A 16267-nucleotide genomic window follows, 5' to 3' on the forward strand; every position below is an offset into this window, starting at 1 on the left:
CTCATCCATCCCAGGAGAGGAGAAAGAAGCCGCAAGGGAGGGTGGAGGAGGGTATATAAGGAAATGCTGGTGCCCAGCTGCAAACCACGTTAGTGTGGCTTGAGCAGGTCACGTAACTTCTGAGCTGCAGATTTCGTGGAATAAGACTACCACAGGGACTTTTGCCATTTCCAGAACAGCTATTTTTTACACACATCATCTCATTTCATTCCCACACACGAATCCACTGGCTCTAGTTTGCAGGTGGGTAGTTGAGACCTTGACAAGTTAAAAGACCTTGAGCTGCATTTTGCACTAATTCTCTTGAGTCCAGATTGTGATCTCTTTCCCCCTTATACCTCAGAGCAAGTAGACTTCCTTGTTTTTTATTTTTCCTTACCTCTGCGTTGATGATTTATTGGTGGTAGATGTGGCATCCTTCACTCTCTCCCCAGGGCCTGTGCGCTGTCCCTGGGTTCTTTTGCTCAAGGCTAACACTCTTCCGCTTTGAGCCACAGCGCCACTCTGGCTTAAGAGTCTCACAGACTTTCTTGGCTTGGAACAGTGGTGCTCAGATCCTAGCTTCCTAAGTAGCTTGGATTACAGGTGTGAGCCACCAGCACCCGGCTCTCTTCTCTTTTTATATGTATCAGATTTTGTTTTAAATCATGCTAAGATACGCAAAACATAAAACTTACCATCTTAGCCATTTTTAAGTATGACACCATGATGGCTAGAGCCACTTGCGTGTTCTACCATCTGTTGGTCCATTGTGGTCCTTGGGATCTGGAAGTAATGCTGCTGCATTGAAGGCTGCAAGCCTCCGGCAGGCACTGTGGATGCAGTATAGGACGGTATCTCTCACCTCGGGATTTGCCGCTCTCCACGATTGCTGGAGCAATGTTCCCCAGTGCCAGTTCTGACTTTCTGACACGTAAGACCTTTCACTTGTTGGCCTGCTTCCTTTGTCTTGAAGTTGGTGTGGTTGATAACTGCTGAAGGTCATGCGGTTCTGTGAGCATGTTACTGAAATGAGACATTTGCAGTACCAGCATTGTATTATTTCCCCTGCTAGGAGCCTTCGTGTCTTTCCCATTTGGTTTGTCTGATCGCTTTTTTCTAGCCTGGGACTTAGCCTTGAGGAGATTCCTAGAAAACTGCCACCCGCCAGCCTTCGTCCATGGGAAGGTTGGGTAAGAGTTCAGCTCTGGAAGCTGAGAAATGGAACTGGAACCATGGATGCATGCGTGACCCTGTGATACCTTGGGCTGGCTCCGGAAGTCCCGGGCTGGCTGTGGGCTGATGGTTGCATGAGAGGGCTTCGGTCTCGCTCTCAGGACTTGTTTGCGCTCATCTAATGGAAGGAGACTTCTGTAGCCTTGGAAGGTCTTGGGGAAAAGTGTGGATCCATTCCTGGACTCAGTACCCACTCCTGAAGTGTCAGTGCTGCGGGACCATTGTGAGGCTCTGGAAACCCCTCATGGTGAAGGGAACCTGAATGGCCACTTTCCACGTCAGTCACAAGTCACAAGTCACTGGTGTTTTACAGAAATTGTGTGGAAGGAGCCCCCAGTTCATGCCAAGAAGAGGGGTTGTCACCCCTTCGCACTATGAGTTTCTTCTCTGAATGGCAGTGGTTAGTATACATTTGAACTTTATGGGGGGCACTGGTGGTTTATACTTGTAATCCTAACTGCTAAGGAAGGCTGAGATCTGAGGATCAAGGTTCAAAGCCAGCCCAGGCCGGGAAGACCCATGAGACTCTTCAATTAAAAAGCTGGAAAGTAGTAGAGTGCTAATTTGAACCAACAAAACTAGGGACAGCACTTAGGTCTTGAGTTGAAGCCCAGTACTAACACCAAAAGAAAAAAAAAAAAGAATTTCATATATATGTACTTTTAGCTAGCTTTGAGTTCCAACACCAATCAGCTAGGGGTGTCTCCAGCAGCAGAGAGCAAAAAAATCAGGTTTGCCACCTTGCTAGTCTGCAGCCGCTGGACCCAGAGCCATTTAGCCTTCCTCTAGATAATCCCTTGTCTCCAGATCGAATCAGAGGAAGTTGGCACTAGATAAATAACAGTACTAAGTTCTTAGAGGTCAAAAGAAAAGAGTTTTTGATTTTTTTCTTCCTCCTGGGTTTTTTGCACCGGAAGCTCAGTTCTCAATATATACTTCATATTCCTTAAATCTTCTAACAGGCAAGGAAAGACCATCCCAAAGATGAAACTGGAATATGGAGCTGATGAGCCCACAAGCTCTACAATGAGTGTGGCAGGGACTCTTGGTAAAGAGAATTCTTCAGTTACCACAGGGACCAGAAATGGCAGTGCCAGTTCCAATTTCTGTCCACCTCTAGAGTTCAGATTAGGGGACCATGGAGCAGAATGGACACAGAATAGCGATCAGCGGCTTAAATATGTTTTTTTAAAAAGTGCTGTGGAAATCTGAAGGTAGATTTCTATCTTGCAGAGAAGTTTCCTTATCTAAAGCACTGGATTTATCCACCCTCAGTTCCTTACATTTGCTCCATTCTTTCTCTCCCCCCTCCCCCCCCCCCCCCCCCCCCCCCCACACACACACACACACACACTTGGTTTTCAGCAAATCAAGGTCAGGATAAAGAGGAGATTTGGATGGCAGTAAGCTGGATCTTCAGGCTTCTGCCGTAATACTCAATTATTGAATTCTCTAGAAGCATGAACTCCTCTGTAATGAAGTCCTCTGTTTTTAAATATCTTTATAAGTCAGGCCATTCTGCATTGGCAACAACTAGCTTGCTTGTCTCCTGCTTTGTTATGTTAAAAGAAAAGAAAAAAGATGGTTAAAAAAAAACCCTGGGAGCTTGCTGGGTGGTTAAAGATCATTTAAGCATCTTAATGTACGAGGTTCTCCCCACAACTTTGAGCCTTAAAGCCACATGCCACGCCCCCTCCCCCCCAACTCTCACCTCAATTGTAGTAGGACAGGATTCAGATGGGAGAAGTCAATTGAGCTGGCTACTTTTGTCCTTGAACTTGAGTGGAGGGGGTGGGGGTGGGGGACAGGGGGGGAGACAGTTACCACCCCCTGCGGGAACCGAGACTCGGCTGCAGGAAGAACATTATTCTGTTTTACTTCAAATATAGAGGAATAAAACAAAAAGGTTCAATTCCAGACCACTGCAAGAACGTGAAGTTGCACAGTTTTTGGTTTTCCGGTGCATCCAGAAAGTAGGCATAACACTATAAGGAGCAATAGCATTGCCCATAAGCAAAAAGGCAAATCTTAACTTGAAAATATTGTGGGAAAACGCTAACAATCATCTGAACTGTTGGGAAAATGATGCCGATAGACTTGATGAACACAGGGCCACTAGAAACCTTTAATTCATTTCAAAGGGGAAACAAAACCACCTGCAGGATCTGTGAGGCTCCGGGCAGTGAGTCACTGACATAGGGTAAACCTGTATGTGCACGCTGGAGTACTTGACATTCATTCTCTTGCTGCTAGAAGTATTTTTATGCAGTGGCTCTCTTGTGAGGGAGTGTGTGTGTTCTCCCTTTGAATCACGTGTGGTCCCTATATCTATGATACTGTTGGTACTTCTGGTAATGAAATTCTGCTAGACAGAATGTCAGTGGCATTTTTTTTCTTCTTGTTAAATACAACTGCAATCTGACACAATTAGGGAGCCCAGTGACTAGTGAGGAATTCACACTACACTTACTACACTTACAGATACAAATTTTCTGACTGATAGTTTTTGTTTGTTTTTCTTTATTTTAAATGTTGAACCTGATTGATAATGTATTAGTCAGTATCATTTGCCTGGCACTTTTTTTGTGGAAGTAATTTCTATCAACTCTTGGGGCTAAAGGAAGTAGCCTTCATCTAAACTAGTACTTGCATTAAAATAACCTACTTTCCACTCTAGGAATAGTTTATTATAAGATTGGGTTATTATGAAGTTTTCCACTGCATGTCTTTAAGAGCAAACGTGTTCCTCTACAAATGCAGCACAGTGTGTCTGTGATATATTGATCTTTCTTCTGCTCTGGCCTCTCCTGTTACCGGACTGTGGCTGCTAACATATCTGCAGAGTGTTTTATGGGGTCTGGAGTGCAGCGTTTGAAGCCAAGAAATTGAAAAAAGAATACAAAATGAAACTGGAGAAAGGGAGGGAATCAAGTCAAGGTCATATCTATATAAAAAGGGTTTAGTGATAATAATGCCAAGAGAGTCAGGTTTGTGTATAGGAAGTGCTAGAAAGCCTGCCTAGTTTCAGAAGACTCAGCCAAGAGTTTTTACCACATAAATTCACAAAAGCAACTGGGCATTGGTGGCTCACACCTGTTATCCTGTATACTCAGGAGGCTGTGATTTGAGGATCACAGTTTGATGCCAGCCCAGCCAGTAAAGCCCTTGAGACTTTAATCTCCAGTTGACTAGCAAAATGCCCAACGTGGAGCTGTGGCTCAAGTGGTATAGCGAAAGAGCCAAGTGAGAAAGCAGTTCCCTGAGTTCAGTACCAGCACCTCAAAATTAATGAATCAATTCACAAAATCGTGAACAGCTTAGCAAGCACTCTGCCATTCTCTGTGATGCTGTTGGACCACATGCTTTTATCATTTGTCTACATGCAAGTGATTTCAATGCCCACAGGGCCAAAGGTGTTTACGAGAGAACTCGCACAGATGGTTCTGCTGTGGAAAATTAGGAAGCCTGTGTTTTTTTATAAAACTGCATTTTCAATAGTGCCAGTAATGCATACCTGGAGAAAATGTTCTGTGGCCATTTCCAGTGATGTGGGGATGAGGGGTGGTCAGATGTGAGAATGGAAACAAGTTTGTAACTTTCACATGTTTCTTCTCTTCCAGCACATCAGGTCCACCCATCTGGCCCGGCAGTACCTTCTTCAAGAGAAATGGAGCCCTTCTGCAAGGTAAGTGTCTAGGAACGCCTTCTCTTCTTCTTCTTCTTCTTCCTTCTCCTTCCTTCCTCCTTTGTGTGTGGTGTGAGGTCTCTTCTGTTTATCGTGGCCTCTCTCTGCAGAAGTGCGGCTGTCATGGACTGGGCCCTAATTCCTAAGTCTCTGTATTTCTTCCTACTAAAATCTCTTGGTTGCTGAAAGTTGTAAGTCTGAAACTAGGCCCTCTAGGCTTGTGTCACGGGTCATATTTGAGAAGTGTGGGGGCTTTTTTGCTGGAATCGGAATTACATGAAAAAAACTTGGAATATGACAATAGCGTGTGCTGGGCTGGACTTCAGTGTTTCCAGTACTTGAGTTGATCGAGCTTGGTTTGGGTGATCTGTCATCATGGAGCCACGCTTGTTCCTTGGACTCTATACCCCCCACTATTCCTGGGTGTCCAGGAGGTTGACTCTGGTTGCTTTTGTGGTACAGAGTTTAGGTCCCCCTCATTTGTCCCCACAGAAGTCATTTTCTGGGGGGACTTCTCCATCCCCAGCCACTGTGTACTAGCTCCTATCCAGTGTGCTCAGGGAATTCAAACCGTACCAAAGTTAAAGAGGAATAAATGGTTAAAAATATCCCAAAGGTACATTCCAAATGCTTCCAGAAATTACCTAGAGACGTTGGCTCTTGTGGCAATATGTGCTCTACAAAATTGGCCCCCACGCCCCCAGCATCCTGTCCCCTTTAGATTCCATCAACCAAGCAGGAAGCCAGGTGGCACAGCTACCCAAGCAGGTGGGTTTGGTTGTTCTAAGCGCCTTGGAACTCTACTGGCATTTGATGAGGGCTTTCGTGTCTTTTTGTTGGCTTAGAGATGTGTTTGCCTATGTCCCTTAAAAGGACACGCGGAGGCTAGCAACCAGTGTCAAGAAGAATATTATTAATGTGTTGAAGAAAACAGACATTTATCTTCAGGTTTCTGGAGTAGTTTGACAATCGTGAGAGATGTCCTTGTGTTTTGTGTTGTTTTATAGCCCAGGCAATTGTCTCTTGGCTTTCTAATAATCTGTGTAATCAGAAACTTAAGAATTCCTTGACTTTTTTTGTTTTTTTTCTTTAAGTAATGGTGAAATTTAGGCTTGCAAGTGTGATTAATCCTAATATTTGATAGTCATTGTAGATATCCTAAATGTGTAAGACAATAAAAGGGATTACCTTTACTCTCAAAAATTAATATTATTCCAAGAGGAAAAAAATGGATTCTGTTCTCTCAGATTGTTTACAGAGAACCCAACCACAATCATCTTCAGGGGTTTTCTCAAGTGGATTTCAAAGTTCTGTGCATCTTCCTTGTTAACGTTTGTGTTATTTTGGAAATGAGATTTCATTTTCTTAAAGCCTTTTTCTTGTCAGAGTTTTTATTCAATAAAGGATTTGCACTTTGCATATTAGTTTTCTGTTTGCTTCTATTGGTCAGAGACTTGGGGGAGAAGCATAGATAAAATTTCTGGAATGGAATGGATGCAGTCTGACATTTCTCATGGGTACACCACAATCCTTTGCTCTCAGCCTCGGGAGGAGCTAGGATTACAGGCATGAGCCACTGGTTAAGCTGTATTTTTTTGTTGTTGAAAGTCAGGAGACTGTTCATGAGTTTAGGGGTTTAGGTGGGGACTTGGTAACATTGTTATTATTATTTTTTCAATGTTTCATCATTTTGCTGTACCTGTCCAGAGTTCTTGAGACCTTTTAGTGTGGTAAAGTGTTTCAACTTATATGAGTACCATCTCCCCCCTCTCTTTTTCTTACAGACAAATAGATAGATTGATTGATTAGATAATTAGGTGTAGATATATGTGTGTGGTACTGGGTTTCCCTGCATGTTCAAATGCCCGTAAGCAACTTCAAAATAATGATACAGGTATACGAAGAAGGGAACTGAGCTTGGCACTGATGGCTCATGCCTGTGATCCTAGGTACACAGAAGGCTGAGATCTAGAGGACCAAAGTTCAATGCAGAAAAGTCTTAGGAGACTCCATCTCCATTTACCCTTCTAAAGCCAGGCTGGAGGTATGGTTCGAGTAGTAGAGTGCTAGCCATGAACAAACGTGAGCCCTGAGTTCAAGCCATGGTACCTACAAATTGCCAAAACAAAACTAAGAGGCCTGGTTGTACATGCTATGCTTACTTATCTCTACTTGCGTGCCTTCCTTTTTCCCGGTAGTAAGAGCACATTTATGTATGTATGTATGTATGTATGTATGTATGCCCTGGGACTTGAACTCAGCGTCTGGGTACTGTCCCTGAGCTCCTTTTGTGCAAGGCTAGCATCTACCACCTGAGTCACAGTACCACTTCAGGCCTTTTCTGTTTATGTGGTACCAAGGAATCGAACCCTGGGCTCATGCATGCTAGGCAAGCACTCTGCCACTGAGCCACATTCCCAGCCCAAGAGGACATTTTTAAACAATAATCAGTCCAGGAAAGAAGTTTGTCACAAGCCAGCCAGTCGCAAAGGTGAGTTTTGAGGCCAAACAGAATCAGATGTTTTATTCTTAAGGAGGCTGTGGACAGAGACCTACCATGTGTACCGGCCCGGGCTTGAAGGCATATGAGTGCAGGCTAGGAAGAGGAGCAGACATGAAAAGGAAGACACACTGTCTCTGGATGGGAGCAGCGGAGGGACTGTCACTTCTTGAGGGAATGGACACTTGAACAAGGCCTTGGCATACAGAAGCATGAGTATGTGGAATTGGCAGAAGTGGCATCACCAGAGCGGGTACAACAGGAGAAATGGCATCTCAAAGCACAGCAGTGGGGACTTGGCCATGGGGAAGGTGTATGTGTGCGTGCGTGTGTGTGTGTGTGTGCGCGTGTGCATGGCTGGTGACGTCACTAGCTCCCTGTTAGGTCTAAGAAGAGCTCAGGTGCCCCCTGTCTTACAGCGGGCTCCATCCCGTAGACGTGTGATAAGCTGGCAATACCACGCATGGACAGTGCCTTTGACACACAGTACCTGCACGTCCCACTTAGCTGGCTGTTGAGTCCCAATCCTGCTCTGCTGCCGGGGAAGCTAAGACCCTCTCACAGCGAGATTCCCACTGCCTGCCTGTGGCCTTCACCTCATCCTGAAGTTGGAAACGCGTAGGTCTTTGCTGCCTGCCACATGAGGTCCTAAGGGGAAATAAAGGAAGCGAGAACCTGAAATGACATCATGTCACCCCCAGCGCGTCTCCCTCACGTCGCCCAACGGCTGTTGGGTTTGCAAGCTGATGAGTGGAAGCGGAGTGCGTGTATTTATTTATTTATTTATTTTTAACCAGCACAAACCCAATTGCCAGAATTAACAGGAGGCGTTCGAGGTCCATCTCGGCTGCCGAGTGCGGTGCCGGCTGGCAGGAGGGGCTGTGGAAGTGCGGCTCCGTGTCCTGAGGCTAATGGGGTAAGGTTTGGTTTGGATTACACCAGGCAGGGGTACTTCACATAATTGGTCATTTCATCAATTCACAGTATTTATTTTAAATGCCATTTAGGCTGTGAGAGACAATTTTAGTGTAGCAGTGGCAGCAGCCTGGAGAGTCCTTCAGCTCTCATACAATAGAAAGCAAGCCGGGCTTCAGAAGGGGCAGGGCTACGGTTTAAGGGGACCCGGGACAGGCCCAGACAGAACCTTATTCAGACAGAGCCTTTCCGGCGTGCCCAGCTGACAGGTGCCTGCGGCCATTCTGTATCTGTGTTATGGTCTCTGTGATTAAAATAATTTTTGTGGGGGTTAGGTATCAAACTTCACACTTGCTAAGCAGACACTCTACCTCAAGTCACTCCATTAGCCTCTGTGTGTGTGTGTGTGTGTGTGTGTGTGTGTGTGTGTGTGTGTGTGTGTGTGTGTGTGTGTGTGTGTGTGTGTGTGTTTTTGAGATAGGTTCTTCTTATACCTGAACCTGGACTTTGATCCTCCATTCCTGCTTCCAACCACCCTGCCCAGCCATTGTTGCATAGGATCTTGCAAACTTTTATTTTTTTATTTTCTGGCTGGCCTCACATCACATCTTTCAATCCCTGCCTTCTACGTAGCTGGGATTACAAACTTGAGCCATTGCACTCATCTGAAACAGTAACAACAACAACAATAGTTCAATTATTAGTTCAATAATGTTATTTGTGTATTGTGTGTGTATGTGTGTATGTGTGTGTGTGTGTGTGTGTGTGTGTGTGTGTGTGGTCACTGTCTCTTAGCTTTTTCACTCAAGTCTGGTTTGTGCTCTGTCACTTGAGCCACAGCTCCATGTCCAATTCCAGCTTGGAACCACAATTTCAGATCCTAGAACTATGTGTCAGGCACCATGGTGGGCTGGAGGCACCCAGAGGAAGAAAGCTCAAGGCTTGGCCTTTCAAGCACACAGTCCACAGACCTGGTGGAAAGGCCTGGTCACTTAGCCTTCTAGAGAACTCGAGTTTTACAACCCTTCACACTCACTAACTTGCTACCCTGCCTCCTGGCCTTTCCTCTTCCTTCCTCTTCTCTCTCACGCCTATATGGGGCCACTGCTCTCGTTTGTTTCTCTAGCATGCACTAGTAGAAGAACTTAAATAAATTCTATCACATGTATCAGACTACTGGTTCCATTCACTGCTGACAACACACAAGATATGCTAAGAACGTGGAGAGAAATCCTTAGAGGTATTTTCAGTGCACAGAGCAGGATTATACTGCCATAGACTCCTCCCTTCCAACAAATAAGGAAAAGAAAATGAGCTCTGTGGCTGTCAGATACATGTTGGTCCTATGTGTACATAAACACATGTGTTGTGGTAACAGCATGCATGAGATCCACTATGACTGCTCGATTACTCGCTTTGGGACATGTGGTTTCTTATGCTCCAAATTAGCTTTGCACATTGGCTTTCCTGTGTGTTAAACATATCTACCACACTGCACGGCCTCCCATAACCCTGCTGTGTGTGTTTACTAGTGAAGTTTTTGAGAGATCTCACTGTGGCTAAGTTCCATGTCATTATCAAAGGCTCAACATCAAGTCCTCCATATTTGGAAATAACAGATTCTATTATTTATTTATTTATTTGGTCATGGGGCTTGAACTCTGGGCTTGGGTGCTGTCCCTTAGCTCTTCAGCTCAAGGCGAGCACTCTACCACTTGAGTCACAGTGCCGTTTCCTGTTTTCTAATGGTTTATTGGAGATAAGGGTCTCACAGACTTTCCTGCTCGGGATGGCTTTGAACTGTGATCCTCAGATCTCAGCCTCCTAAGTAGCTAGGATTACAGGCATGAGCCATGGCGCCCAGCTGTGATTCTATAATTTCAAAATAACTTAACACTAGGTTCTGGTCCCAGCTCTTCCACTCAGTAAGATGTCACATTAGTTAAACCACATGACATCCCTAAGATTTCCTTTTTCTCCCCTGTGAATTAAGCAGTGGCCCTCTGGGGTGGGTTTCCTATGGAGTCCATCCTATGCTGGTCCATCCTAGTGACTTCTTTAAAAGCAAAGGATTTTGAGATTTATTTCAGTCTCGTGAAAGAATGAAAAGAGCGTTCCGTTCAACCAGCAGTATCCTCTGTGAATCTGAGAAAAGGACAGAGTATGCTGGCTGAAAAGCCCCATCTTCAAACAAGGCAGTTCACAAAGGTCTCATGGATCCTAGGGAGAAAATATTAGACATCTGAACAATCTGGAAACAAACCCCATCTTGGCTTAACCTATATATTGGTCTGGTTTCCATTGCCATAACAAAATTCACTGAGGCTAGACAAGTTATAAAGCAAAGAGTTTATTTAGATCTAAAGTCTAAAGTTAGGTGGCTCTCTTGATTCACTCTCTGGTGAGGGCCCAATGGCAGATGGCTTCAATGACAAGAGTGTGTACAGAAGAAAAGGGAAGCCAGCAAACAGAAGGCCCATTTTATAACACCTGTGTCTCATTCTTCAAGATCCGTATTAATTTCTTCCCAGGCCACCACTTCCAATAACTTAACCGCCTATCATTAGGCTCCACCTCTTAAAGGTGCCACCACCTCTTGATGTTATATTTGGAACCAAGCTTCAATATTTGGGGCCTTTCAGGAACAAACCATGGGTTAAACCATAATTCTGTCTGGTTGGGCTTTTGAGGATTAGTAAAGCCTGAAGAACAGTTGGTAATAAATTCCCACTCATGATAGACTATTATAGTAATATGTATAACATTGTAAATCTTGGGGAAATGAGACTAAAATCCTCTGACTAAAATCCTATACTCTTTACCTTCCTTGATAAAACTGAACTCATGTATATGGGAAGAGATTTTTTTCATCTAAAACTGGAAATGCCCAGACCTGCTAGATTTGTATGTTAAGCTTACAAGTCAATACGTCCATTTCTTTATCTCAGAACTCCTTTGATTCCTCTGGCGTTGGATTGCTTCCTTGAGATGTAGTTTAGTTGGCAAGTAGCACTCTTTCCTTATGCTGTATGACAACAGGTGTGGTCAAAGCACAGGCCAGCCAGAGGTCCAGACAGCCTGGCCTTGAATCCCTTCCTGTGAGCACCAGTTCGGATGTGGTTTGGATTGTCTGCCGTAACATCAGGGCTACAGGATTGAACTGTGACTGAAAACAGCCAGTCCAGTGTACTCAACATGAAAAGTTCCAGAGCTCTTCCAAGGAACACTTTCTTAAACTTTCTGCTCCCCCCTCCCCCCGAGTGATTTCCATTCTCAAAGTGCCAGCCCACCAGTATCTCCCTTCTGAAATAAGCAGGTTATCAAGATTGGAATCCAGACGGTAGGCCGATCTGTGGCCTCTGGTCTCTGGTCTGCAGTACTCTCTACAGCCCATGGATCCCAGGTTTTTGTTCCAATTTAGCCCACCCTCCCTGACTCATCCCTTTCCCATTTGGTGGGAGCTGCACAGCCCCTGGGCTCTTTGGCTTCTTTCATCTGCTCCACAAGCTGACTCTTTTGTCCATTTTACAAACAAGCCCATCACCTAATGCAGAAAGCGCCTGCTTCTTGCCCTCAGGCATACCCATTAAAAAAAAACAACTTAGTAATAACAGAAAGAGGTGGGCTCCCAACATACCCCCTCAAGTCCTAATTGCCGTCTGTCCTCTTTTGGCCTACAAAGGAAGGACCCTTTGTTCTTGGCCTCATTTATGTTATTGTTCTGTATGGAGTGAAGATTTTTATATAACCACAACAAATCTAGCTGTTTTGCCTGTAGTCAGAGGTGAGATAAATGGGTTGATGTTTGCCTCTTCTACTCACTCAGGGTTTGTGTGCTCCCTGTGAATTTACTCTTGTTAGTGTTATATATATATGTTTTATAAGAAGCCTTTGGTTTAATTTGATACACCCTACCCCTTCTCCCTCCCTCCTTCTCCCTCTTGACAATACTGCACATGGAATTTGGGGTGTCACCACCTGAGCCATATCTCTTCTTGCCATTACCTCATCCTTTTTGTTTTTAGTTTTTTTTGTCTAGGCCAGCCTTTGACCATGATGTTATTACCTCTACCTGCTTGAGTAGCCATAATTATAGATACACACTTCCATGTCTGGCCTCACTGTATCACTGTCAATTTTGAGAATTCAAATTGGCCCATTCTCAGTTACCCTGACTTCCCAATGGTTAGTCTGGGAACTCCTCAGCTTCATAGTCTACATTTTCCTGCTTGATCTCAACTTCTCTTGGCTAGTGTGTAGTAACTGTTTCAGTGAAAACCTAATATTGGACCCTAAGAAAACATCTACCAACTGACCAGAACTAGTAGCAGAGATTCCCTGCTTTCTGAAGTTGTGCAATCAAAAGTATTTACCAAGAACTTTCCCCAGGCGAGGCACTTGCTCGTGTGTGTGTGTGTGTGTGTGTGTGTGTGTGTGTGTGTGTGTGTGTGTGTGTGTGTGTGTGTGTGTGTCTGTGTGTGTCTGTGTGTCTGTGTGTGTCTGTGTGTCTGTGTCTTACATTTTCAGGGCAGGTACATTTTCAGAAGAGTTAGAAATTGAAGCTGAAGTATGGAAGAGAGTGAACAGGCTGATAAGAAGTTTAGGAAGTTGCTAATCCAGATGGCCATGAAATTACAGGCCTAAATGAGATTTCAAGGAGTGTAAAATGAAAAAGAAGAAAGCGTTTTGGGAAGCTGGCCACTGGTGGCTCATGCCTGTCATCCTAGCTACTTAGTAAGCTGAGATCTGAGGATTGTGGTTCAAAGCTAACCTGGGCAGAACAGTCCATGAGACTCTTATCTCCAATTAGTCACTAGGAAACTGAAAGAGGAACTGTGGCTCAAAATGGTAGAAAACCAGCCCTGAGCAAATGAGCTCAGGGATAGTACCCAGCCCTGAGTTCAAGCCTCACAACCGACACCCCCCCCACCCCCGGCCAACTCCCACCAAAAAAAAAAGCAAGCAAGCAAGCATGCAGTCTGGAAAGTCCTGGCCTCTATGGAACATACCTCTCAGAGGAAGAAGGAGGGGTAGCTGACTGTACCAACACTCCAAGAAGGGAATTGATCAGAAAGTGAGGAGATCACTGAAGTAACTAGTTCAAAGCGTGGGGGGGGGGGGGGGGGCAGCTGTTTGTAACCATGCTTTTGTGTTTACATATCCCATTGTCTTTCTCCATGCATTTGTCTGGAGTGTTTTAATTTCTTTTTTCTAATTTCTACTGCTTCTGCTTTTATGTAAGGCATCTTGGTGTGGGGTGTGTGTGTGTAGTAAACAGACATTAACGTTAAGGATGAAACTAAAAATTATTCACCTTTTCACTGTCTAGATTTTTTAATATGGAGATAAAATTTACTTAGCATGAAGTTTTCTGCAGTGTACACTTAGCACAGTCCTGGTAGTATACAACTCTTTCCAGATAGTTACATCCTCCCCTGCCTCTTTCCCCCTTTCTGCCCCTGGCAGCCTAATCTCCTTGCCCTACTGTTGAATTTCATACAAATGAAATTGTACAAATGAGACCATTTGTGTTTGGTTGGACAGTCTGTTTATATTAGCCTTTTTCTTTCTTTTTATTTTTTTTTAAAGTAGAAGCTTCTGCATTTTAATTTTAGGATTCACAGGCTTTCAGTGGAACCTCTAACATGGTAGCAACACAAATTAGTGACTGATGGCTGTGCATTTTATATATCTGTATACATGACTCCTTTATGCCAGGTATTTTTTGCTTACATTTTGTAGATGGAGAAAATAAAACCCGAAGTAAAATTGTCCTTCTCAGAGTCACAAAACTCGGCTCAGAAAGCTGGACTCACTTTTACTGACTTGTAGTTCATTGTAACATGAATATTTGGAAACATTTTTCCATTTGCGTTTAGATATTCTCCAGTGCTCATCTGTAGACCGAATCTGGGTTACGATGAGTAAAACCAATTTGCCGCAAAGACAGAGATGATGATGAATATTATGTTTTCATTCATTAAGTAATAAGCTGCTTGATTTTTCTCCTCTTTGCCTTTATAGATCACTGTTTTACATAGTTCACTTTGGATTTTAAAGACTGCATAGAGGGAAGTCTTAAAATTAGTCTTTTCCAGTCCATACAATGAGCAGAACACACTTCTCAACAAGGAACATTTTATTTTGTCTGAATTTTATCAGCATATATAGTTGGAAATTTATGCCAGTTAAAATTCATCGTCGGAATGTTTGCTTATTGTTTCTTTTTTTCTAATATTTAGGAATGCTTTCCTGATCTCTTAATTGTGTCAAAAGATTATAAATTATAGAGATTAAATAATCTGGGAACATATTGCCCCAGAGAGCATATTTTTATCAAAATGTGCTGAGCCGTTCTTCTTGAAGTTCTGTGTAACTGTACTCGGATGGAAGTCTAGAAATATTTTGATAGGATTGCCAAGATTCTTAATGATGAAGAATTTTTTAGGATATATTCTGTGCAAGCTCTTCTTATTACAGAAGTCTGCTTAGAAGTATCCACTTATAAATGGCAAGCGATCACATTTTGTTCTTTTTTGGCTCCTCTGATAGCCAGAGGCTTGCCTTAGGGAATCTCAGTCCCTGCCATGGTACGTAAGATCGGGGTACACATATATGTGGGAATATGGCCCAGGCACACAGGCTGTTATCATGGCCCCATGCAGAAGAAATTTCTCCTGCAAACCCCGCTGCCTCTTTCTCTGGTGTTTCCGTCCTCCTGGTTCTCCAATTGGCCATCGTGAGTGGCAGACAGGATCAGTGACCGCAGCTGTCAAAGCAAGCACTGTCATTCATTCTCTGCTTTGTCACCCACTGGTTGTCTGACTTTGAAACCATTTTGTACACTTGTAAAGTCTAAAAAAGTATACAAATATACAAATGTAAAAGAAACAAATGTACCAGGCTTACGAGATTGCTCAAACTGCTCCGAAGCTTCGTGGCGATGTTTTCTGTCGCAGCCTTGCTGCTTGGATGCTTTGGGTACAGGTCCTGTTACCCTGAGCCTGTTCCACAGGACACAGCAAGACTGGGAGAGAAGGGGACAGACCTTGGAGGAGGCCAAGAGCCAACTTCTGCTGTCTACCAGCTGAGTAACCTCAAGCAAGTCACCTGATGGTTTTAGAATTCACGAGAATTGAAAGAGAAGGTACACACAGAGCACCCACAGTGCTTGTTGCTTGGTGATTGTTGCTTGGTGATTGTTGGGTTTCAGTAAACAAAGTTTACTGTGTTTATGATAATGTTCCTGTCATGTCCTACAATGTCCTAAGATGCTCGGATCCTTTACCCTCAAGCTGCCACAACAATCAACAGTACACACAAGTGTTCTTACTAGGTGAACTGAAGTTACACTTTTAGGAACATTTAGCTAGCATTGTTTTGTGTGTCCCTTCACCCTCCCCTCCCCCTCCTCCCCTGTGCCGCGGCCCCCCCCCCCCCCCCCCCGAAGGTCCTGGTGCATTAAGGGAGAGACCCAAAGGATGCTCAGGGGAGAAACTGAACTTAAGTCTTTGCAAGCTGTTCTTGACACTTTTGAGTGACTGAGCGCCTGCAGAAATGTGACAGAGAAAGAAGGCTCTTTGGAGATGAATTGGGATTGCTTGTGAGTTGTATGTTTCTTCTGCTTAGTCTCTCTGATGGTGGTGAAATAGGACTTAGTCTGAGACATTGGTAAAGATGAGTTTCAGAGACCAGAGCAAGAGAAACAGAGAGATGAGCAGTGACAGGGTGACAGGCAGTCACTGAAAGCCGTGTTTTCAGTGCTAAGGAACTAAATAAAGATCTTGGAACCTCTTCCCCATCCCAGCCATGGTTACCATAGCTCACTCCTTCTCAGACTGTGTTGTTGTTGTTGTTGCTTTACTTTTTGTGTGGTTTTTATTTTTTTTAATGACATGTGCTCTAGATGCTCTGATTCTGTTTAGTAGACAGAGATTCTCAGACAGGAGTTA

The 16267-nt window shown here is 44.0% G+C and overlaps 1 protein-coding gene across 9 annotated transcripts in view; it reads left to right on the plus strand.

Moving 5' to 3' along the window:
* Positions 1-16267, plus strand: part of Foxn3 (forkhead box N3) — a 371707-nt gene that overhangs the window by 270391 nt on the left and 85049 nt on the right. For all 9 annotated transcript variants that reach the window (XM_042692487.1, XM_042692494.1, XM_042692496.1 and 6 more), the window contains one exon: positions 4836-4900. In XM_042692487.1, the coding sequence (XP_042548421.1) occupies positions 4836-4900 (65 nt within the window). The remainder of the gene's footprint in view (positions 1-4835; positions 4901-16267) is intronic.

This window comes from Dipodomys spectabilis, unplaced genomic scaffold (assembly GCF_019054845.1).
Source record: "Dipodomys spectabilis isolate Male_0828 unplaced genomic scaffold, ASM1905484v1 ptg000157l, whole genome shotgun sequence".
In the NCBI taxonomy this organism is placed as follows: Eukaryota; Metazoa; Chordata; class Mammalia; order Rodentia; family Heteromyidae; genus Dipodomys; species Dipodomys spectabilis.